The sequence below is a fragment of the Gymnoscopelus braueri genome (assembly GCF_963280865.1).
Source record: "Gymnoscopelus braueri genome assembly, chromosome: 1".
NCBI classification, from domain to species: domain Eukaryota; kingdom Metazoa; phylum Chordata; class Actinopteri; order Myctophiformes; family Myctophidae; genus Gymnoscopelus; species Gymnoscopelus braueri.
In genome coordinates, this window is record NC_137603.1 from 37,600,205 (window position 1) to 37,626,654 (window position 26,450).

The 26,450-nt window shown below is 41.6% G+C and overlaps 1 protein-coding gene across 4 annotated transcripts in view; it reads right to left on the reverse strand.

Moving 5' to 3' along the window:
• neo1a (neogenin 1a) overlaps positions 1-26,450 on the reverse strand; it is a 184,619-nt gene that overhangs the window by 25,993 nt on the left and 132,176 nt on the right. For 3 of the 4 annotated variants that reach the window (XM_080438551.1, XM_080438550.1, XM_080438553.1), the window contains exons 6-12: positions 25,638-25,792; positions 25,292-25,412; positions 9,149-9,383; positions 7,285-7,439; positions 4,075-4,223; positions 1,015-1,153; positions 651-700 (exon numbers count right to left, since the gene is read on the reverse strand). In XM_080438551.1, coding sequence (XP_080294677.1) covers positions 651-700; positions 1,015-1,153; positions 4,075-4,223; positions 7,285-7,439; positions 9,149-9,383; positions 25,292-25,412; positions 25,638-25,792 — 1,004 coding nt within the window. The remainder of the gene's footprint in view (positions 1-650; positions 701-1,014; positions 1,154-4,074; positions 4,224-7,284; positions 7,440-9,148; positions 9,384-25,291; positions 25,413-25,637; positions 25,793-26,450) is intronic. The other variant, XM_080438552.1, reaches the window with a different exon arrangement.

The window sequence follows — 26,450 nt, forward strand, 5'->3', positions numbered from 1 at the left end:
GAAGAGGAAAGTTACACAGTGCAGGCAGCTTTAACTCCTCATGGGTCAATTTTTACACACTCAGAAGAACACTGCATTTTACAGTGCAGTCTAGTCTTTTATATACTGCATGTTGCAGATTCTCCCCAGCTACAGTAGCTTCTTGGATTTGCTTCTACTATTAACTCTGAGTAGTTCTTTGAGAACCCGTTTAGTCTTGAGCCCCACGGTCTTTGGCAGATACAGATAGAGACTGATAGAGAGGTTAAAGCTGTCTGACAGACAAGGACTCTCTAGCCGATGAAAGGATCGATGAGGATTCACACACCCTCCCAACCAGCTGGGGCTACAGGTCTCTGACACACCTAACCACATGGAAAGAGTGTGCTCTGGCCCGTGGGCTATCTATCACAGAGAGAGAGAGAGAGAGAGAGAGAGAGAGAGAGAGAGAGAGAGAGAGAGAGAGAGAGAGAGATGTGTTGTGTCTGTGGTTGAGGATCTAATGATGTGAATATTCCCACTGTGTCTGAGAGTGAGGTTGTTTATGTGGTCTTTTATAATTTTTTTATTTACACACAAAATGAAAGGTAATTGGTGTGTGGATCTTGTAAGGTATTAGGACATGCCTATCTTTGTCATTTCATAATGATATAACATAACCAAGGGCTTACCTTTGAGTTTTGGACCTCTATGGTGAGGTTTTGAGGAGGTGCACCTGGAACTGTGAAGAAAACAAGAGTGCATGGTGAATAAATACATTGTGTAAGTAACATACAGATGAATGTGTACTGTACATTTCACATGGCACTTTTAAATTAACACTCAAAACTTTCCTCTGTATGTTTTAACCACTTAGACACTATATAGTAGACCGGAGTGGGTCTATCATAGCTCCTTCCCTTTTTTTCCCTCTACACTCGCTGAAAATAGTAGAGCTTGTAGATCTGCTATTTTCGCTAAACTGCAAAACAATCTTCGCTTACACAACTTCCCCAACTATAGAAATAAATGCTTCTATCTTATAAACGAACGAACCATCAGACAGGGTGCGAACTGCGACGTCCTCCGTGGAGACCCCTGGACCATGCTTGTTGTAGGCCACCACACGAAAACTGTGCTCCGTGTACTTCTTCAACCCAGCCATGGTGTAGGAGAGAGCACCTATGTCTATGTCCTAAGAGAAAGACATGAGTCAGTTTGGATCGAGTTCAGACAGTATGCTAGTTTTGCTTTCTACTATAGTTGCAAAACAAAAATTAAAACAACAAAACAAAAACCAGAGCTCAACATTAAGAAGTAAGTGCCAATTATAGCAGCACACTTTAGCAGCACACTTTGCCAGCCTTTTTGCCTCCTTTTTGGGCACACACACACACACACACACTTATTGGACTTATTGTGAAAGTCCCACACAACACCACTGCTTGCAAACATCCACACTTTAATGCAACATTACGGTCGTAGCCAGTGGTGGAAAAAGTACTCACATTTTGTACTTAAGTAAAAGTATCAATACTGCAATGTAGAAATACTCTGTTACAAGTTAAAGTCCGGATTTAAAAATGTACTTGAGTAAAAGTACAAAAGTATTGGCATTAAAATATACTTCAGTACCAAAAGTAAAAGTACTCAAATGTTTGAAAATAGCCGATCTACAAGCTCACAACGCGTCGCATCGCGACGCGTTGTGAGCTTGTAGATCTGCTATTTTCAAATAGCCTATGTATAAAATAAGGCTAAAGTGGTTAATGTGTGTTTTGTAATATCATAACTTATGTCTGCAAAGTAACTTGTAACTAAAGTTTTCAAATAATTGTAGTGGATTAAAAGTACAATATTTGCCTCTGAGATGTAGTGGAGTAGAAGTAAAAGTATTGGAAATTGGAAATACTCAAGTAAAGTACAAATACCTCAAAATTTAAGTACAGTACTTAAGTACAGTACTTAAGTAAATGTACTTAGTTACTTTCCACCACTGGTCGTAGCCCTTCATTAGACATACCCAAGAGTTTTTTTTCAGGTGGTTCAGGTGTCCTCAAGTTTGTTACATATTATAAAAATGTTACAGTAGCAACTTCATCCAAGACAATTTCTGAGCTTAGTTATACAACTGATTAGCACAAATCTGCTTTCTTTCAGGGATGTCCAATCACAGCCTCAGCGCTCTGGTCAGGTGATGATTTATCACAGCACACCTACTCCCCTTGACCTTAAATATTTCATTTCCTTTTAACACACTGCCTCCTGTCTTTGCCTTCACCTTTGTTCTATCCCTCGCTTTCGAAGATACGAGAGAGGAGCTTTTCTCGCCCAGTAGGCCACTTTGATCCCACCCTCAGTCAGCCTCTTCATCTCTTGCCCCCTTTTTCCTCGTCTCATCTCTATCTCTCTCCTCTAGAGAGCTGAGGCATCATTACTCAGTGTGCTGGCTGACATTTCATCCATTATCATATTAAAGGCTTTTTAACGCCTGGCTGGCTCACCCACCCGCTTACTGCCGGCGCTGACTCACTCTCTAACCAGCTAGATGCCACTTTGTCGAGAAAAGTCTGGGTGAAGTTGCTTTTGCACATACAAAATGAGAATCACAATGTCTTTATACATTATAAGTAGATAACTACAACAGCATAATCTGCTGAAAGTTAAATGTATATATATCATGTTTGCATCATCGGCAGACGACTGCTAATGAGATTGAATGAATCTGCTGAATCAGGTACAGTATGTGTCTCATAATCTTTGCCATGCAATGTGCCATGGTGAGTATCAAAGTTATTTAACCCATTAAAACCTGAGGCGATTCTTAAAAATGTTTTCTAAATCCTAACAGTTTTTTGGAAAAAAATAAAAAAATAAATCTAGATTTTTCAAAAATAGCAGATCTACAAGCTCATAGCGCGGCACTCGGTGCCGCGCTATGAGCTTGTATATCTGCTATTTTTGAATAGCCAAAGACATCTTAAGTGACACAGATGCGTTCCAGGTCTTAATGGGTTAAGTGATGTTACCTGGCTTTTAGCATTTGGGTTAACAAATAAACTAGGTTAAAGACAGCTGCATCTGCATGTTGAGCAAAACACGACAGTACATTAACTCATTGACTGCCAATGACGAGATCATTCTCCTCATTTCACTCAAGCTCAGACTGCCAATGACGAGATTTCTCGTCATGTGGTGTTTTCAGTGGTTTACAATAGAGGGTGCTCTTCCGTAGCCTGTGAATGATTCCATTTAGCATTATAGGATTTATAAAAATAAAAATGTCTCTGCTTTCTGTTGCTTTTTGGCGAAAACAAGCCACAAGGATTATCGCGACGGCACGCTTTTTCCCCCTGATTCTCTGAGACCCCCCCTACGTCTTTTGAGGCGATCGCCGGGTGGATCGTTGTGAAGAATAATATTCTATGATTTTTCAAAGGTTAGTAAAAACGCTTGAAATCGCTGGTAAGGGCAGCTATAGACGATGTTTTAACTCTGGCAGTTAAAGGGGGAACCTTGCTGATTTATAACCAGGATCTTTTCCTATTGTGAGGAGGACATCTTAAAATGTGACATACTGTTAAACTTCCCAATATGTTCTGTGATTCCAGAGCTTACTCTAGGTGAAAATCTCTGTCAGCCTATATGTAAAAAGGGGGAAATTGTATGTAGGCTGGAGGCGTTTTGACAAGTACTGTATATATCCTGTATGCCATTCCAAACCCTGCCCCTAATTGCTGCGATTGGTTATTTTTTTGGTTCACGTGATAAACCGATTAATTACACTAACCTAATTCTGTCCACAACGTGCACTTGTCGACATACAAGACCACCAGCTGCTCGGCGTGGGCACCTGCTCGCCTAGTGGCTCGCTCACTCGTGCCTCACAAGCCTCAAGGCCTCGTTGTCGGTGTGTCTACCTCGTTCTTGAATCTCAAGTGATTTAAAAACGTATGCTTTGTCCTTGCATTTACGCAGGTAGTGGAGTGACCCAAAAATAGTGGTTTGATGTCATATTTCCACAAGTTGTACTTGCAATAGATCAATAGGCGATGGTGCCCTTTAACAAATCAATGCGATATACTGTATATTGTCCGCCAGAAAAGGACCTCCTACCTGTTCGATGCCCAGGCTTTTGTCTGTGAAGTAGAGCTTATAAGTGAGGATCTCTCCGTTGCCTGTGAGGGGCAAGTCCCAGCTTAGAGAAACGGAGGTAGGTGTATTTGAGACCGCTTGTAGTTTAGGAGCAGGACCGGGGACTTGGACTGGGAAAACAAATGAACAGAAGAGCAGAATTTAGACAAGCATCATGTAAGTGTGTTATCCATGTTCAATCAGAATAAACCTCCTTGTTGAATGTCAGAAATCACTACAGCATCATCAATCAATATGTTGACTATTTGCTTTCAGGCTATAATGACAAAAGAAATGTGTCCTTCATTTCCTACAGGGAAATTAAACACACAACAATGGCATATTTCTGGGCATTTTCCCTAGAACAACATATTGTAGCTTGCTGTGACATTCTGTGTGAGAAAGCATGCAGTATTTTTTATGTTTATGAAAGGATTTATTCCAACTGCTGTTTACAGTAATTAAGTCTTTAAGTCTGGTTAGCCAAGCAAAGGGCCAGGAGAATTTTTGTGTGTGTGTGTGTGTGTGTGTGTGTGTGTGTGTGTGTGTGTGTGTGTGTGTGTGTGTGTGTGTGTGTGTGTGTGTGTGTGTGTGTGTGTGTGTGTGTGTGTGTGTGTGTGTGTGTGTGTGTTGATAACATAGCAGCAAAGCAGTTGCGTGTATGAGAACCCAAAACATCCCTAGAGCAAAAGTACAGAAAATATGAAAGAGGAAAAAATGAGCGATACAGAGACAATGAGAGGAGAGAGAGAGAGAGACTCCATGGTGGGTAGAAGGGCATTGGCTCTAGGCATTATGCCATTACTGTGCTTGACACAGTCTGTGTGGCATCTTGCTACAAAAAATGTTGGTAAGTGGCACAATTCTCCTTATGTGTAAATCTGTCCATCTGCACACTTATTACCTGTGAAACCTGAAAAACATGCCGGTAACCAAAGCATGTTCACGGCTGGACAGCTGTCTCTTTGCTTAGAATACCATTATTCCATGCAGTGACAATTATACTGTACAGTGACCCTAAAACAGTATACCCGGTGGCTGTTAAAGCCATAAACAAGGACACGGAAAGCAGGAAATATAGAGTGAAAAAACAACAAAAAATGTATGGCACTTGGAACTGTGTATACAGTACGTAGATTCCTTAATACAACATTCCACAATGTACTGTACATACTGTATATCGGTACACATGGTTATTATGCCTAATGTAATGTTTGCATATATATTTGTTAATGTTATGTTGATGTGACTGCTGCTGCTATTATAGTATATAATACAAGATAACTGTTGCTATTGCTGCTGTAGTATATACACAAGGTATCTGCACATATGGTTATGCCTTAATTGCACATTTTCCTTTACTGTTACACCGATATTGCTACTGTTACTATTGATACTATTGATACATCATGATTTGTGTGCATGGGGTCCTCATCTTAAACAAGCGTAATGCTTAATGAGGGTTTCCAGTTTAGTAGACCTTGTATTGTGAATTTGTACTTCCATGTACTGTTATGTACTGTCATGTACTATTCTCATGTCTTTCTAAATAAACTACATCAATCAAATCAATCAATCAATACTTGATTGAAAGGCTTCTCATCATCTCAGAGAGAGAGAGAGAGAGAGAGAGAGAGAGAGAGAGCGAGAGAGCGAGAGAGCGAGAGAGCGAGAGAGCGAGAGAGAGAGAGAGAGAGAGAGAGAGAGATCAATGGGAAGTCTTTGTTTGCTTAACAGTAAAAACACCAACCAGCCAAATACACCTGCTACAACCCAACCTGGTTGTAGATTGAATTTGCCTGTGAAAAATTATGCCTTTTAAAATATGTCTTAAAGTAAATAAATAATGAATGCATGAGACAGTGATATTCTGAGATCCAAAAGTGTTTTAATTAATGTGCGTGTATGTCTGCGTGTGGGGAGGTTCTCATTTGTCAATCTGTGCCTTCACAGCAAAGTCCTGAGTGTTGATTTAACTCTGAGTGTGTAACCAAATACATGCATACACTGTCAGAGTTAAATGAACACTCAGGCTTTTACAATGCAGGTACAGAACAAAGTGTACTAGGTGAGGCTGTGTGTGGGCATGGAGCCTCTTTCTCTCTCTCTCTCTGAAGAGAAGCAATATGAGATTGCACTGTACATCTGGGCCTGGTGTTTAGAAGCAGGTCAAGGATTTAAGCCCCCATTCATAACATGTTCGTACACAGAAAGTCCATATGCACGACAGAGATGCACTGTATGGGTACTGCCTGCCCTCACTACCATTCCCACGGGTGGTTAGCCTCCTGCTGGCGGGCATTATGGTGTGTGTGTGTGTCCGTCTGCCCTGCACCAAGGACACAGGTAGAGAAACGGCAGTTGACCTAGAAACTGACAGTGACTGAGCTGTTGTGAATCCAGAATGGGACACCACACACCAGATATGTGTGTGTATGTGGGGAAGGAGTCCACCTCCACAGTAAACTGGGGATTCCCCAATTTCAAATTGGTGTGGAATGTAATGATTCTGTGCACTTAGCCAGAGGGCTCTCTCCATCCCCAAAAGGGAGGAAAAGCACCTGCGTTCATGCATTCTGCAGTCAAAACATCCCCAAGTGGGATTGTATTGTATAGAGTGAGCACACTGCCTGGGTGAAAGAACGGCTTAGGGCTGTTTCAGAACGGATGTGGAATACTAATTCCAGAAAAAATGTTTTACTCTGCCACAGGTATGATAGGCATTTGAATGCAATTCATACCGTACCCCCCCCCCCCCCCGGCACACACACACGCACAGTGGGCTTAATAAATATAGAGGAGTAAACAAGAGGTGGCTTAGAAGAAGAGACGGTTCTGTTGCTGAGGTCTGCTGTGGGGTGGTCCACGTGCGTGTGTGTGTGTTGGTGGTAGAAGCTATGTGATTGAAGTGAGTATGTATATTTGTATCCGTTTGTGGGATAGTTTTTCTTTTCACAGTATTTGTGTTTGTGCGTGTTGTTTGTCTCGATATGTCTGTGTGAGTGCATTTCCAATGAATGCATTTTAGTTTGTGTTTATATGTATGCATGTGTTGTGTTTATTGAGTGTACACAAACGAAGGTGTGTGTGTGTGTGTGTGTGTGTGTGTGTGTGTGTGTGTGTGTGTGTGTGTGTGTGTGTGTGTGTGTGTGTGTGTGTGTGTGTGTGTGTGTGTGTGTGTGTATGCTGTACCTTCAGCCTGGGTGGCCACTCTGAGCACTGCAGAGCTCTCCCCCTGGCCATTGATGTTGTGGGGCACAACTCTGAAGAGGTATTTGGTGTCTGGCATGAGGTTCTGGATGGCCACCTGCATCTCTCCAGGCCGGCTGGTATTCACCACACGCTCCCTGGGATGGACACACACACATACATTCATTGTATTGTACAGAATATGTTGCTGGGTACGCACACAGCACTGTAGGCTACTCCTGGTAAACAGTGTACTGCGTATACTTGTACTGTCCTAGCAACAGCAAACGGAAAAGTGACTAAGGATAATTCCTTTAACAGGTCCGTTCACGGAAGTCCTTACGGTCTTGTTTCCAATGAGGGCCTGTGAGCAATTAGGGGTTAAGAGTCTTGCTCAGGGACAAATTTCATTTCATCGACACATTTGCTGGCCTGGCCTGGAATCGTACCTGGGGCAACCAGGGCCTCTGGCTCCCTAGGCGGGCTCACTAACCACTCAGCTATGGCCGCCCCTAAACTGACCCTAAACTGCCCCAACTACTGCCCCAACTACAGTGGACTATTAAGAGACGAATGGTGCTGCGTTGGGGGGGATAAGAGGGTAAAAAATATTAAGTCGCAAATACCTGTATTCTGTAAAATATAAAATGTTTCAATAATTAAAGTCCACTTTAAGACGTTACTGCCCCACAAGTCAAAGACCGAGCAACAACAATGAGATGCTTGAACTTTCTGAGTTCCCATAAATATACCAAAATCAAATAGGCTGCAGTCAACATACTGTCAATGTTTGGGTAAACATGTTTCCAAGTCTTTAAAAAATCCTGCTGTAACATGTAGCACTGATCTTTCTGAAAAATGCGACAGAGTTTTGAGTAACCGTAACTGAATACAAGTCCGATTTAAAAAAGAGAATTGAAGGCAAGTAAATGCAAAGGTCCAACTTAAGCAGCAGCATGCATAGTTAAGATAATAGATTGTAAAATAATAGACTATGATGTCACCCAATGGTTTGTGGTTCCCATTTTGAAGCCTCGAGTCAGCAAATGGATAAATGGACGACGGCTATGCATTGCTACACCTCTATCCTGATCACTGTGGTTATCTATGGTAGCAACTTGTCAATCACAATGGAACCACGACCTAAAGCATACCCTACTTTATTGTCTATTTTACTCTAAACGGGACCATAACTTACAAAATTAACACCATACAGTTTAAATTAGTGATTGAGAACAAACTCATTAGAAAAATGTTTATTTAACTAATGAATAAAGTAAAAAGTAGGGCTATTTTGTCATAACAAATCCTATACAATCAAACTTCTTTTTTTGCAATCAGTGGAGTCACCCCCTGCTGGCCATTAAAGAGAATGTAGGTTTAAGTCACTTCTGCATTGCCATAGGTTTTCAGACCGGAAGCTTTCCGGGAGAGAGACAGACAGACAGAGAGAGAGAGAGAGAGCACGAGAAAGAGAGAGATAGAGAGAGGGAGAGAGGGAGAGAGAGAGAGAGTAAGAAAGCAAGAGAGAACACTTGAGTACATGTACTGTATACAACCTTTGCAGTGTAAATAATTTTCTCTCAGTCTTCTGACTGTACCTCAGCCAAGTGACTTAGTTCTGTTTGATTGCTCAAAAACAATGATAACCGCCAACCTCTCGTGTACAACTCATCGTGTACAACTGGTTCATTGATAATTGTATGTGGGACCTGGTTGTCATGATGCAAAAGAAATGTCTGCGCTGGCCCCCACCTTTAAAAATGTCTATAACTTCTAGCATGAGCAGTCTGTTCAAACTACATGGTTTATGCCTACAGAGAACACATACATCTTAGGCTAGCAGGAGTGGATACTTGCACCCTACCTGCCAGTGGCTTCCTGGCTGTAGAAAACCGAGTAGGTTAGCTCATCTCCGTGTGGCTCGGCCGGCGGTCGCCAGGTGAGCTTGATAAAGCGAGTAGAGACCAGCGAAGCCACGACATCCCGTGGGCCGGTGGGGGTGGGACCTGTAGGCCCAGTCGCATCTCCGGAGCCTGGTGTTACATGGTCAGTAGTGTTAGGAGTCAGTGAGGGGGGAGGGGCAGAGGGCAGGGCTATGTCTTTGGGGTCAGGAAAGTGGGGTGAGGGTGGGTGAGATGGGGTGTGTGGAGGCGTCAGAAAGGAACAGACAGAGAAACGGGGGGAGGGGGGGGGGTTGAGATGGAAGTGACAGAAAAACAAAAAGAGAGGAAACAAAAACAGAAGAAAAAACAAAATAACACCAACATAACAAAAAAAGGACTTTCGGCATGACAAGGAACCACAGGAATAAAACTATTCTACTCACAACATGTTTACACATACAACAGTACGAGGGGAGACTACACATGCAGATCTACACACATTTCTTTCTAGTGTGATGGGAGCAGGAACAGAGCAGTGTACATGAATTACAACATCATAGACGGCATTCCTGTTAACAATTCATGTCGTACCGACAGGAACATATTTTCCACAATGAAGAAACACTTGTTAAAATAAAAGTTATGATATAATTGTCTATTGTAAATGTCATGTAAGCAGTTGTATGTGAGTCTTTGTTCTATCACATAGCCTCAGCATGGATCAGCTCCTTAGCTTCCATGGTTATCACAAGCCATTTTGAGAAGGGATGTGCCATGTTCTAGGCAGGGCAATATGTGCACATTAGAAAGCCGTCTATAAGACATGTTCCAAACTTGGACAAAAACAGCAGAAAACAGTCTTCAATATAGTGAACGCAAAGCTAATTTTCAAGTCTAGTTTCTTTTCCCAGCATAGAATGGTCTTATGCACTTTTGCTGTCACATTCCACAGTCTAGCCACAGAAATGCCAGAGATTTCATTTGGTGTTTTCTGGGGGAACAATCTGTGGTCGGACACAGCTAGATCTGCTTTCCATTTTACTTGCAAGTGGGCGAAATGAAACCATATGGAAAGAATGTCAGCATCTATGGCATTTCCATTTGTTTCCAGGTCAGGGAAATCGAGTGAAGGCAAAATTTAAAAAACAATAATAGTGTGTGTGTGTGTGTGTGTGTGTGTGTGTGTGTGTGTGTGTGTGTGTGTGTGTGTGTGTGTGTGTGTGTGTGTGTGTGTGAGTGTGTGTGTGTGTGTGTGTGTATATATATACTGTATGTATATAGCAAGTTTAGTGTACACATAATATAGGCTAAGTACTTGAAGAAACTGTCATTGGTGTATTGGTTTGTATTGGCAAGGAGACACACTTCATAGCAAGAATGGCATTAGTAATAACCCTGTTTATCAAGAGCTGACCTTGTGTGTCCACCCACACCCTAGAAGAAAGCGTGCTTTCAGCTCCACATTAATGCTATTGTGTGTGTGTGTGTATGTGTGCGTTTGCTTTTTTCTATACCGAGAGCACTAGACTGAAAAATTATGTTTGCACCACACAAACACTGCTTGAGGCTAAACTATTATCCCCATCTATTATCCCTCATCCACACACACACAACCATTGTACTGATGAGGGTATCACAATACAACCATAACCAGACAAATGCACTGTTTTAAAACTGTAATGCAAGCTTGTACACGCTCGTGCACATGCAGGAAGACATCATGAGGACCACAACTGAAATACAGTTGACATTTTTGTGCAGTCTTCGATGATTCTAATTTATATGGTATGAAGTGGGGGGTTTTATTTGCCAAATGAATCATCATCATGCTAGAACATTATTGGCTGCTTGAGGTATGACTACACATGTATTTAATTCTATGAATTGAATACACAGGACCACAATGGAAATAAGCCCTCAGGGCTTTTTATGTTTTCCTTTTAGCACCATTGTATAATCATACCACAGTACTATTTGCAAACTGTTAATAAAGTATTCATTCAATCAATCAAAGCAAACACTGTCATATTTACTCATGGAATGGAGTAATATTAAACAATACACAGAGACCAAACTAACTCTGGTGGAGCAATAACAGAAACTGCAATCTAAAGCCTGAGTTATATACGCATCATCTCACACACTGAAAATAGCAGATCTACAAGCTCACAGTGCTGTGTTTGTAGATCTGCTATTTTCGGTGTACGACACCAGCACACAACTAAGTATAAATCAGGCTTAATACTAGGTATGGAGTAAAAACAGAATGATCTAGATACTGCGAGCCGGGGTTAAGGACCAAAAAACTAAAATGTGACTCTACGAAAAGGGGAAGTTAAGATAATATAAGATTAGTGAGAAGGTTCTATAAAATTCTGTCTGTAAAAAGTTTACAACAAACAAACAAAAAAACTCTTCTTTTATTGACAAGAACAATGTTTCAGTTCAATGACCTTCAGCAGATCATATCGAGAGTTCTTTGTTTCACTGTTGTCGACCCAGGGTCTTGTCCTATGCACCTACCTACTGTACCTACACTCAGGTAAGCAAAACCTTTACCTAAAAATGAAATGTGTCAAAAGAAATCATAAAAATCAATCCCAACACCACCGTTATATTCACAGCTGCACAGCCCTGTGAGTTTCTCCTCTGTTTCCTGGCACGCTGCCCTCTTCACCTCCATTTGACACCCCACTCCTGAAAGCTTTGCAGCTCAGGTAGTGGGATTACATTTGTCAAAGCCTGGGCCTTTAGCACAGTGTGTGCGACATGCCAGGAATGAGTGAATAAAGGGTGAGAAAAAGGAGCACAGTGAGAGACAGAAAGAGGTTCTGTGGTGCAGAATTAGCTCTAGGCAATATGCCAATATTGTGCTTCACACATCTTGCTATAACGATTTTGGTCAGTGGCACAATTCTCCATCTGTGTACATTTGTCCATCTGTACACTAGCCCATTGTGACTGTCAAAACAATGGAAAAGCTGAGGCATGTTCATGTACCGCCATGTCTTGTCTTATAATACCATTATTCTTTACTAGACCATACCCGTAGGGGGATATGAGCACCCAAACCCCGGTGAAGGGCGCAGGCGAAAGTACAGACCTTGCTGCCTGTTTCTCGCACGAAACCCACGAAACCTGGCAACGTTATCTCCCATTGTTTGACACATAATGGCTAATAAATTTGATGGAATTGAGAAAGGGGCTTCGCAGTTAAGTTCAGATGGTAATGGGCAATGGCTGTGTGCAAAATCAGAGCAATTGCTTCAGCCAGTGAGGAGAACCGGGCAGCTTCACCGACGACTACAGACGCGACTACAGACGCGACTACTACACGACTACAGAGGTTTTTCAAATTATAGGAGGATATTGACAAGTGCACATTTGGGTCTAAAAATACACCAGATGAAAAGGTGGCGTCCTATTCTATCACATAAATAATCTAAATAAATGATCTATTATGTACATAAAATAATGGTAGAAAGATGCATGGAGAAGCCTGGTTTGGCCATCGCTCTGCGGTTTACGTCTCGAAGAGACACCTTGTCCACGGTGGAGATTTGCCATGCAGGGCAGCTTTCAGTGTTCTCATGACAATCAGTCTTCTACTGCCAGGCCTGGGACAGTTACAGTAAGAAAGTGTCAGACTCCCACTGTTTGCTGCCAAGTTCTATTCATAGCTGATTAATAGCGTCATTAGTCTCTGTGCCTTTGGTAATGAATGGCTGGCATTAAGCCTTAACGAGGTAGGTTATTGTACATCTGCATAATGAATCTGGGTAACCAATATGAAAAAAACAGTCAAGGCAAAGAGATGCATAGCAAATCATTTATCTTAATAATCAAATAGAGAAAAACACACGTTTCCGTACTTGCGATGATTGAAATAGCATTTATTTAAAGTTCTGATAAATCCCTCGCACTTAAAACGCTCTGCTTGTGCCGTTAACTACACTTACTTTCCCCCTGTGTCCCAGCAAGACTAATCTTAAAGTTCTGCCAAGTGATTTTTGTACTTGGCCTCAGCAGCCTCCCATCAGGAACTGTAGCTCACTTGCTGGCATTTTGCAACTCCACGGAGACAGCATAGCTGTTCTGTATCCAGCTCTCTGACAGCATCACCTGCAGCCCTGTAACTAGCCTTCCCAGGGTATAGTCAGTGGACCATAGCCAGGTTCTTGCAATTCCCCCCCCCCCCCCCCTTAGAATTAAACTGAGTTTCGCTTTGATATTCTGCGTGGTGGATAATGGTATCTCTGTATAAGAGCCGAGACCCAGTACACAGCTTGTGTTCTGTTATTGAGCCAGCACTTGTATTGGTAGAGTGGGACGCTATCAAAAATGGAGGGCTGGAAATATTCTTAAATATTCAGAAAGTTAAGAAGACTATTTTTCAGAAGAAAGTACTCATAGATCTCAAGGAAAATAAATAATTATGGCCCAAAAAAAAACAAAAAACAGACGGGGGCCTCTGTGGTTGACATGGATAAGCCTGAAATGGCTGTAATAATGATTTAATGATTCAGCAACTGTTTTCACTTTTAATGGATAAGATATACTTAGCATATGTACCTGTCATAAAGACTTCATGTGTGCAAAAACCTTTTTTACCTGTGACATCATGTGGACAAATGGGTACAAGTGTAGGTTCAATTCCCCATTTCTTAAAAAAAATTAATCACAAAAAAGGGCTACTTGTTCAGTATATGATCAATTGTTGAGAGCAACGTGATAATCACTACAGTTTAACTACATTTTTCTGGCTCCATTTCCCTCTCCGCTCTCTCTCAAGCTTCAATAGAAAAGCAACAAAAGGTACTGTATGAGGAAGCCTGACACCTCCTGAAAATTGAAGTAACTGCCAACAAAAGAAACCAAGTTAGAAATGGAAGATAAATGTTTCATGTGAGAAGCACAGGAAGAAATGGTGAGTGAAGATAAAAGTGGCTGACCAAACGTCACAGATCATTGTTCTCTGCATTTTCTTCTGAATATGACATCACAATGTGATCAATTTATACAGGAACTTTCCATTACAAAGTTACATAAGTGGTAAGACTATAAATGAAAACCAGTAAGATACTATAAAAATTCAGGCATGCATAAAACAAAAATAAAAAAGAGGCACCGATAAATAAATCTGGCAAGTACAAGAAACATTGAGCAGACCCGTCCATGAATTTGAAACCACACTAAGCATGTTTTTGTTTGTTTCTTGGTTTTGTTTTGTTTGCGGTTTATACGTTTTCCGTCACTTCCCGGACTATGTTTACACAGTGTCTTTGTCTTGATGTTGTGTATGTTCTCCTGTTATATGATGCCTACAGTACTATCGTATTGCACAGTTAAATGAAAGAAAAACAAATAAAACAAAAGAAAGAGAAATACTAAGCACACAAAACAGCGAGATGAATCACAGGTTGTCTTCAGCCTGCTTATCACGTGCCATGGGGATGTTGATAGAGATACTGTATACTATCTGATCGCCTAGGAGGCTTGGCAAACAGATGACAGCTCAAGGGTATATCAGTGCCCCCCACCCCCACAATCTGCGATATGATATCAGAGCTAGTCAGTATCAAAGCTCAGTTCAAACCTCAAATTGAGGCTTGAACTGACATAACGGTCCAACATCAACTGGCGTAAATCTTTGTTAAACCAATTTCTCCTTAAAAGGGGTTGAACCCCTAGCCTTCTTTTGTAGTTTAGTTTCCATTTCAGGGAAATATGGATGCTAAAGCAGCATAGCATGTGTCCAACATGGTTTGGTTGTATACCGTTGCTGTTGGGCAGGAACCTTATATTTCCATATTTCATCTTTTAACGTTTTTTCAAAACAAATTACAAGGACATGCCCAAAATAGGGACGCCAGGTCTGTCTGTGGGTTTTTATAAATATTTAACCAATGAAAAGTATTAACAAGAGCTTGTGACTAAATAATAACTACTTTGGATCCAGTGGAACAATGTTCTTTTTTTGCATTTCCTGAAAAATATCTTTTAGAGTTTAAATCAACAATAGAGCCATTCATCTGTTCAACAGCGAGTAGAAGGCATTTCTGTGAATGTGTGTTGTGGTTGCGTCCTTGGCCCTGTCTTGTAAACCTTTTGGCAATTTACATTTCGGTAATGTGGCTCGCTTCAAAAAGTAATTGAAGATCCGCCTGCTCTATGGGATTTAACTCCCTAGGCAGAGTGTTAGCATGTAACACACAGCCTCATACGACATGCAGATACACAAAATACAACACAGAAAACCTACAGTCATCTCAGTTCAAATAAACACAGCACAAAGGGAAAATATGCCCCCTATGAATGGAGTAGGCTTCATCAATAATTAACACAGTAGCTGCTATGTGCATATACAGGGTCCCATATCACATTGTGTGTGTGTGTGTGTGTGTGTGTGTGTGTGTGTGTGTGTGTGTGTGTGTGTGTGTGTGTGTGTGTGTGTAACATGTACTCCCTTGATCCAACAAAAGCTTTCTTATGACACGCACACACCATGACACCTGATGTTGGGGGCACCAGCTACATGACTCAATATGTAAAGGAAGATGTGGGAAGTCATAATGTACGTACGGTAACCATCACCCCCCTGGGAAATTGGCATCATATTCATCACATGTTCCACATGCTGACTGGCTAATGGAAACGAGGCGTCTTGGGCTCACCTTTCAGGCAGATCAAAAACAACCAGGGATCAGTGGTGGACTAAGTATATATACTTGAGTAAATACGCAAGTATTAAAAATTGAAATTGTCTGAATTTTTCAAAAATAGTGAAAATAGCAGATCTACAAGCTGAGCTTGGAAATCGACTATTTTCACTACATTTTAAATAGGGCTTGAGTGGTTTATTCACGATATATTTTTGCAAGTTTGTGCCTTCCTAGAAATGTAGTGGAGTCAAAAGTACAATTCAAAGTAATCAGCTTGCAAAAACCTTAAAACATAAAACTAATACTCCAAAAATGTACTGTACAGTACTCAAGTAAATGTAGTTCGTTACTGTCCACCACTGCCAGTGATGTGTGTGAATCTCTGCAGCATTTTTACCCAGAAATGAACAACGATGTATCCTTCCTTTTGTTATTCTGATGCCTGCTGTTTTGTCTTACTGACACTGCCTTGGAGGCATACAGTACGCTGTGTAAGTACACATCTAAACCATTCTAAAAGAACGAATCAAGCTGGAAAATTGCAGTTGATTACAGTCACGGTGTGTGTGTGTGTGTGTGTGTGTGTGGGTGTGTGTGTGTGTGTGTGTGTGTGTGTGTGTGTGTGTGTGTGTGTGTGTGTGTGTGTGTGTGTGTGTGTGTGTGTGTGTGTGTGTGTGTGTGTGTGTGTGTGTGTGTGTGTGTGTGTGTGTGTGTGTGTGTGTGTGTGTGTGTGTGTGTGAGAGAGTCAGTACATACAGTATGTGTGTGCGTGTATGTGTACACATGTAACATTTCGAGCATGATGTGTGGGGAGTTTTACACAGCCACCCGGAGAGGACCTAAAAGGTCAAATGGACTGTGGAATTGCCCCCCCACCCCCGCCCCCTTTGAGGAGACGTTCAGGAAAGCATTGCAGCTAATCAGACTTCACCTAGCTAGCTCGCTTGACCACCTGGGGTTAGGACAGAGGAGGGGCGGATATCACACAAGGCTAGCAGTCAGTGGGTTACCCACCACCAACCATGAAGCTTGCTTGCTAGAGTCTATTTTTTTAGGAATTAATCACTCATGTTGGGGTGGAGGAGGCAGGGGGACTGGGGACCGAACCCTTGGGGGTGTTGCCTGCAGGAAGGGTATGGAATGGAAATGTGTTGTTTTTGCGCTACATATCGCTTCCAGTTAAAAAGCCCTGAAAGTGTACCCAGGGGGCTATCCTGTGTCCAAAAACAGCAGATCCAAATCCTGGATGTGCGCGATTGAAGTGAGTAGGTGGATATCGTAATTGAGGGTGTTTGCGACTGAAACGTATGGGGGGGGGGGTCGGAAAGATACGTAGGTCACACCCACACACGGTCAAATCTAAAACTGGCTTTGAAAACAATGCCGAACTCCAGAGAGCAGCAGGTGAATTGACGCAGACAGTCTGGGCTATTTTAAGCCATCATTTATCTTTCCGCTGCAAAACAAGGGTAGAATGGGAACTGTTGTGGCTCATTTTCAAATGTTAGAGTGCTTAGAGGCCATATCTACACAGCAAAGCACTTCACCATAGTAGAGTCAATTCAATCTACAGGAATTCCATGCTGTGATAGCTTGGAGAGACACACACACACACACACACACACACACACACACACACACACACACACACACACACACACACACACACACACACACACACACACACACACACACACACACACACACACACACACACACACACACACACACACACACACACACACACACACACACACACACACACACACACACACACACACACACACACACACACAGCTGAGTCCCAGAGAGACCAAGTACAATCTAAACACTTTCAGTGCCATCGATGGCTCTGTAAACAGTTTGGTCGGTGGAGACAGATTTCAGCGCTTCACAATCAATTTTGGGTGCATTCCCTCTGATCAGCCGCCTACAACTCCCAGTGGAGGACACACCCTCACTAATCACTATGGAGTGTGTGCACATGCTACGCTTGTGAAGATAGATAGACTGCATGTGGTGTGTGTGTGTGCGCGCGTGTGTGTTTTTTAGGGCTGTTAACAATTTCCAAAATCTCACCAGCAGGCAGAACACATTAGAATTTATAATAATTAAGATTATTCTTAACGTGCACCATTTCTGTCCTCCCTTATTTTTTCATGATCACATTAAATCATTAAAGTGATCCCACTGATGTAAATGCAATACCTGCATAATCCCTTTGAATATCTTGTTAATCAAATGAATATTTAAAGCAAGTTGCACATTGTGCATATGCCAGTAAAATAAATGACATTGGCAGCCAGAGCCAGCCTGCAGGCTCCTTGTTGATGTGTGATTCTTCAGTTACAGCCTCTCTTGGGTAATATGCTAGCAAATCAGTTTTCAGGTTATTTGTCTCTTTCAGCTAATGAATAGAAGTGGTGTAATATTCCATCAAAGTCATCTTGTGTTCATTGTGACACAGTGTAAGCCCCCTTCTGATGAACAAAGCATGTTTTCTTGTTGGACGAAAGTTTTGTAAAAGTAGTGTGATGGTCTTTCAGGACATTTGTTTGTTTTGTGCCATCTTTGTACCTTGCCAGGTTTACCACTTGACCGGATTACCAAGGGCTCTACTACACGAAATATCTATGCTGTAAATAAATAGCCAGTGTAGAAGCTCACAATGTGTTGCATTGCCGAGTTGAAAACCGAGGTTGTCAACTGCTACAGCATCCTCCCAGACCGTCCAACTCTGACGACAACAGGTGTCACTGCGCTAAAAACTAAATGAAATCATGAGACCCAAGGCAATAGCCCGGTCAGCCATATGGAATGTCTGCCTGTGTGCGTGTGTTTGTGGGTGTGCGTGTGTGTGCGCATGAACCAACACGTTTAACTGTCAAATTTGAACAGAGGCACTGTACATGGTCTGCTGTCAATTGTGCACTTGCTTTTGCACTTGTACAATGCTAACAGTTGAGCAGCCAACACGAATTGCGCTGACACAGACAAATGCTGACACCACCACACACTTGCTGCCACTGGCCTGTCCCTGACCCTGGAAACAGAAGATAAATCAGGCTAAATTCCCTTATGTGAGCATGAGCTTTTATTAGTAGAGATTTTTACCAATCTATTTTCACCTTTTGGGTTAAACATGGAACAATGGTGGTGCTCCATTTTAGTGGAGGTGAATACCTTCCATTAATTTGTCTCTCTTCCTCTCATTGTTTATTTACTGCTTTGGCATTTGACAAAGTTGAACTTAGTGAGCACTGCACAGGAAGTGCTTGTGGAAAGACGTCATTTTGGCATATGTGAACTTACGGAAAGATTTGCCGCTGATAAGGATTTGCTTCTAATAATGATTGATATATCAATATGAAGCATTTATTCCAATTACATGGAATACTGCCATTTGCTTAATCTCTCAGATCTTTCACTGCCATGCGGAAGTATACTTCATACTGGTAAGTAGATTTATTCTGTACGCTGCAAATGCATGTGCACTTCCCTTAGTTTTGGATCATTCCTAAGAGATCCAACATTGATCTTCAGCAGCATAAACTAATTTGCAAAATGTAGATAATATTTTTTCTGTCATTTAGGGTGAGGGCTGTGTGCATAATTCCCCTAATTAATTGATTTTCAAAATGTATAAATCTCAAAGTCTACTTCTCCCCATACCACCCCTGATCCGTCAGTCCGTCAAGCATAAGGATTGGTAGACCGTACATTTAAATCCATCATGTCAGTACTCCTGACACCTGCCTGCACGCACACACGTGCGCACACACAAAATGTGAAAGCGGGTAGAGGATTCGGTGGTGGTGGGACACAGAACGGTAGCTTTCAGGCGGGGATTGAGCAGGTAATGGTCTTCTCTCAGTGGGGGCCTGGTGCCACTGCTGGGAGGGGATGACAGTACTATTCTGTTAGCTGCCAGCAGACTGGGGAGAAGGAAGAGTAATTGTAGCCCTAGATAAGGCACTACGATGATGAGCCACTCCAGGGTGGGGTGTTGGGGGTTAACAGGGAGGCTGGGCACACAGGAGAGAGCTACATACACACTGATTTAAAAAATGCTGTAGTCTTAACAGACCTAGACTATGCGGATGATATCTACCAACTATCTGGACGTGTAGCGCAGAAGCTCTTGATCAGAGTGGAGACAGAGTGGGCCAAATTTTGTCTTTGGCTAAATGACAAGAAAACCAAGGTTGTCATACTACTAGAGCAGGGGTGTCAAACTCATTTTGGGGTTGGGGCCAGATTGGTCAAATGGTGACTTGAGGTGGGCCGGAACCAGTTGCGGACGCACATGCGCGCTCACACGCACTCAGACACTGCTACTAACTATGCATATCACTTTTTTTTAATGTATTAAGAAGAATAGCTACTTTAATTATTGACATTAAAAACAAACAATGCAATTTGTAATAATAATAATAATAATAATAAACCATTTTAAGTAGAATAATTCAATTTGAAGTTAAACAATACCTGGTAATGTGTGTGGGTGGTAAAATAATTAGATTTATAGAACAGTGGTGTAAAGTAACTAATTACATTTACTCAAGTACTGTACCTAAGTAAAGATCTGACGTATTTTTACTTTACTAGAGTATTTCCAATTTCCAGTACTTTTACTTCTACTCCACTACATCTCAGTCACTGCTGTGACATAACAGTATATCACTTTATTTTTTTTTAATGAAGATTAGCTAATTTAATTATTGACATTAAAAACAAACAATGCAATTTGTGATAATAATAATAATAATAATAATAATAATAATAATAATAATAATAAACCATTTTAAGTAGATTAATTCAATTTGAAGTTGAAATACTCTAGTAAAGTAAAAATACGTCAGATCTTTACTTAGGTACAGTACTTGAGTAAATTAGTTTTCTAAATACTCTAGTAAAGTAAAAATATGAGAGCGTCCCGCACCAATGTACATGTACATACTAAACAAAGATGCCGAGCTAGAAAGTACTGGCAACTAGATGAATGGAGGATTGAGATGACTGTAAACACAATTGGGAGGGATATCCGAGGACGCCCTAGATGATTAAAATGAAAACAATCTCTGTGAGCATGTTTCAGAAATAATTTCTGTCCATGCTACACACCTGAAAACATTGACAGCCATTTGACCACAACGTCAATGAAACAGTACTTGTAGTCACATGACGATTGTACATTGGAACAATGTTTCCCCTCTCTGTGGATTTAGAAAGGGTTATTTGAACCATTTAGAAAATGCAAGACATTGGACAGTTTACAGTAAGCTTGTCTCTAAATGGACATAGGGTCACGTGATAGGGACGTGACAAATCAGGGAAGGACACAACGTGACTGATATGACCCAATCAGTAAGCCACTGTAAGTATCATCATTTTCAAAAGTCTCTATTCTTGCCTGCTCAGGCTAAAATGCAATGTCTTTTGCTTTGACTTTTCAAAGTAAAACGGGGTCAGCTGTCTTTCAGAAAGTCTCAATTTTAGGGGTTTGAAAAGAAATGCCGGAGTAGTGTGGACGCTAGACACAAAGGTGGCAAAAATTATGTTTTAAAAAGAAAACACAATGTGAGAGAAGAGGAATGCACAATGTGTTTGTATGGCTCAAATAATATATTTGCATCAGATGTGATGGTGTAGCATCTTCTTTTCAAATCCATACCAAAGCCGGGAATTCAAGCTGACAGGTAAAAAAAAACTTATGTATTGAAAAAAAAGTTTTTATTTTCTTGCTTTTTTTCTTTTGGGTTCACTCTTATCTGACAATTTCTGAAAATGCGGTGGCTTGACAGTATTTGGTTCAACTCGGCCAGGGCTTAAGCAGTTCAAGTGCTCCAGCTTTTACAGCTAGGGAGAGCTTTCCAGTTCTACGGTGATGCTCAAAGCTTTGGCACCACAAAATGTCAACACATCATTTATGTGCTGGGAGAGAGGAGAGGAGAGAACGGAGGCAGAGGGGCAAGTCAGAGTGACGTGCAGAGTTACATGCTAGCACTACAACATGTTGAAGGGGCAAAAATAAGCTTTCACATGCAAATGAAAGTGCTTCTCTTCAATTAATGCCAGCAGGAAAAAAGTAGAAAACAAAACGAATAAAGAAACTCATTCTATCCATTTCTGACTACAGTTTTAGAATCCATGTAAATCCAGTTGTATTCCTCAGCTTGCTGTCATTGACCAATGGGTACTTTGCTCAAGTTCAAAGTCTGTCATGTGCTGTACTTGCAAAATAGCAATTGATATATCAAACCTAAAACAATATACAATCTCTTACCATGTATGCACAGGCTTTTCTTTTCTTTGTTATTAGGAAGGTCATCATGGCTCAACATTAAAAGGGAGTTTTGTCAATATTTTATGCAAATAAATAATAATAAGGACATATTAAACAAAACAACACTGCATTCTGTGTACTGAGATCTCACAATAGAAGATCGAAAAAACAACATTGTGATGATGTGATTTGTGTATGTATTTTGAGCTGAAGGAGAACCGCTATGGATTTCCAGAAGAATGAACACAAGTGGCAGGGCTACAGTATGTTGTCTAATCTAATTACTTGCAGCGCACTGGCAGACACCTGCTTAAAAGAAGAGAAGTACACACTTCTAGGAGACAATTGAAGTGTGAATGTGGAAGCTTCACACTTTAACTGCCATTGGCTTGACTGGCAATATATGTATATTGCATAATTAGGTTGCCTTGAGGTCCAGCTTTGGCTTTTGTGAGCCCATTTACCTACATCTGTTTGTAACTAGCTGACCCACATTGCACACGTCTGTGGAATGTCCAAGAAAATAGCTATGGACTGCAATTTGAGGGCTATTTTTGAACTGGCAAGATTAAGATTTAAGATGTGAGATTGTTGCGCACACACGCACGCGCACACACACACACACACACACACACACACACACACACACACAGTTTGCAGCGCTAAGATTTCTTGGCATTGAAAGCAGCGCAATCCAGAGTTCAACACAACTGATAGAGCACCCATTCCTATAAATAACTGCCAATACTATATGCTAATAGAAAACAGCTGTCCTCCTTACAATCAGCCACACATAGGAATGAACAGCAAAGCTACATTTCAGTAAAGCTGGTAGTGTCAACAAGGAAAGATCAGGACCACTAATGAATATGAGCAAATATGCTGGAGTTGGTGTTTAGATAACAGTTCCCTATTGATCTTCCTGTTTGGTGCAGACAGCTTTATCTCTGTGGCAAGTATCTAGCTTATCTACCCCACTGTGAAACAGCAGACATACAGGCTGACACTGGAGAGGGGCTTTTCCTTGCCCTATCAGGCCAGATTTAAGCTTTAGAGAATTAAAGCAGGGACACCTGACCAAGGGGGTCCACACAGGGGCAGGAGAGTGGAGGGTTCATTATGTGTGCCTGGTTGTAAATAAAGAGTCTTGCTCTGGACAGCAAAATTAGCCCTGGGCCCAGTGGGCTGCATAAAGAAAGGGGCAGTGAGCAGGTGGCTATGAAAGATGAGAACGAAAGAGAGGGATGAAGAAAGGAGAAAGGTGGCAGATGGCTACGGGGCTGTGGGTCAGTAACATGCAGCACAAGAGATGAGAAAATAAATGATCAGATTCTCTCGTGAGAGCTACAACTCAGCTTTCAATCAGAGTCAAATTCATCTAATAAACAGTATAATACTCAGTGTTAATTGAATTCTGAGAGTGTAAACTTTTTTTATACTCTCAGAGCTAAATTAACACTGTCTGAGAATTTTACTGTGTCATAGAGGTGTCATAAAAACGTGACATAATGTATATGACTGATACCTTTGAGAGGGAAAAGTTGGTACTTTGTGGAAAGTAAAGCAAGCGTTTGTGGAAAGTAAAGCATAAGGATAATCAATTATTCTTAAAAGAGTGGCTCTACAGTCAAGCAAGAGTGATATTCTACAGTCAAGCATGATGGGATTAGCATTCATCATTTTGCCAAGTCTATTTCTGAAGTAAAATACATCCACTGCTGACACAGATGCACATATAAAAAACATATTTTGGTGATATTAAGAGATTATACTGAGATTCATCTCTTTGAACTGCTGCTGGGGGCAGATGGGTGTAGAAAGAAGGCCAGCTGCCTTAGTAATGTATATTTATCTTTACTTCAGAGGGAAGAGGAAAAGAAAAGAGGGACATAGCTCACGACTGAGCCCTTGCCCAGTGTCTGAATGAAATACATAATGCTGTCCAGTGTTTTATGAGCTGTGGGTCATCATTATTTCTGACTTAGTGCCCAGCAAAGAGAGGGTGTGAATACAGCTGGGGGGTCCTGGTTGGACAGGCCTCCTAAATATGCTAATCCAGTAGCCACCTGCTTGGAGTGAGGGGGGTTCACACTCAATTACATTCAACTGTCTCCCCTTTATAAAATGGACCTTTTTACAGTAGACTCTGAATGAATATGACAGTGGTTTTCAAGAGAAAGAGAAATGAGCATCTCTTTTGATAAATCAGAAAGCAGCGCAGCACAACTTCAACTGCTTAAATATCTGACTCTGCACCAAACTCAATTTTTGGTGACTAAATTATGACAACGGAGTGGAGTTTCTATTTTTATCTTTGCTTCTACTCCGCTCTCACTGTAGACTTTGGCAGTGTTTGCATCTTTTCACACTCCTAGCAGGTCATTGATGTTGGCTTTTTTGTAGTTCATGCCCAGCACTCCACTTTGGGAGTGCACACACAATCCTTGCCTTTGGCATTAAAGACAGCTAATAAAGGAATGTGCACAGCACTTGAGTCAGTTACATTCTGCTAGAGAGAGTGAGTGTGTGTGTGTGTGTGTGTGTGTGTGTGTGTGTGTGTGTGTGTGTGTGTGTGTGTGTGTGTGTGTGTGTGTGTGTGTGTGTGTGTGTGTGTGTGTGTGTGTGTGTGTGTGTGTGTGTTCAAAGTCAAGTATACCACTTGAAGAAAAATAAAAAGTACTTTTCTTTGTGTGGTTAGATCAAGATGCTTTCTGAAGTTCTTAGATCTCATCTGCAGCACACTGTAAAGCTAGATGTGGAATGGGCAGCGGGCATACCAAAACACATGGCCGCCAATATCTATTTAATTTCCTCTCATGTTCTGCATACAACCCCACCACAGGTCCATTCCACTATGCTATCGACTGTGAGTTCTCACTCACTCCCCTTCAAAGATCGTGTGCAGGGGAACTCTCCTACGCTCAACCCTCGGGGGTTAACACCAAACAAGGTGTTTACCACTGGAGGTCCGTGAGGAGCAGTGAGTGACGATACATGGGAAGGGACAGTTGACAGCTCATGCCTGATTTATACTTAGTTGCACACTGGTGTTGCCTGTGGTAAATAGCAGATCTACAAGCTCACATCGTGACGCGTTGTGAGCTTGTAGATCTGCTATTTACTGAGCGCGGCACCGGCAAGCAACTAAGTATTTAATCAGGTGATGACTAGCGTACCGTGCTCCAAGATGATTAGCTGGGCACTGGACTGGATGTTGCCTGCATCGTTCTCAGCCAGGCACTGGTAGAAGCCCTCATCGGACTTCACAAGACCCAGCACCTGCAGATTGTGCTCCTTCTAATGAAGGTGAAAGGGTGATGGTGGCAGACATGGAGAGAGAGAAAGCAGGAACAAAAGTAAGAACAAATGTAAAGCCAGACACAGTTGTAAAGAGAGTATCACTAATAAAGTTTATATGTACAGTATATGTACACACACAGGGAATCCTGTGTGTGTGTGTGTGTGTGTGTGTGTGTGTGTGTGTGTGTGTGTGTGTGTGTGTGTGTGTGTCAGTAATCTTACAATTATTTTGAAGTAGTCACTGGGGATCACAGCATCTCCATTCTTCACCCATTTTACAGTGGGAGCCGGGGAACCAGTGACCTCACACTCAAAGACAATGTCCATGGACTCACGGGCGTAAATGTTGGCCGGCCGCTTCACAAACTCTGGAGGAGCTGTAAAAGGGAAACAGGGAGAAAAGACAGAGAAAAGACATTTACTGTGTGTGCATGTGTGTGGTTGTCAGCACATTGACCACTGCGGGACAAGTCGCCTCACAGTGGCTACTTGACAGAAACTAAATTGGAAGAGGTAGCCTCCCGCAGAAAGCTACTGTACATAGTCATTGCCACACTTCTTGAACTTGTACAGCAGGTTTTTGTCATAATTCTTCATACGTCACACTACACAATCAAGTTTGGGGTGAAGGTGGAACAAGGAAGCTGAAGGTGTGTGAATTTTCATCAGAAATTCAATACAGAAGTTGTCAGAACTAACCAGGCATATCAAACACTGTTCATACACAACTCTGACCCTTTAAACAGAGGGCGTTTCAGAATCGACCAAGCAGATAATGACAAGAGTTTGAAAATCTCTTTGGAGCAAACAAAATCAGCACCAACTACCTCTGTTATGCTGTGCATTTTGCAGATCTTTCAAGTTCTGCTTACAATCAAGCAAGAGCACTTTATACTGTACATGAGTGAGAGAGTCAGAAACTAAAGCGAGAAAGAGATGGAGAAGAAGAGACACAAAGGGGAAACAAACAGAGGAGGTCAAAGTGAGCACAGGACCTAAGCAGGATGTCACTGTAACAGGCATATGCAGCGTATT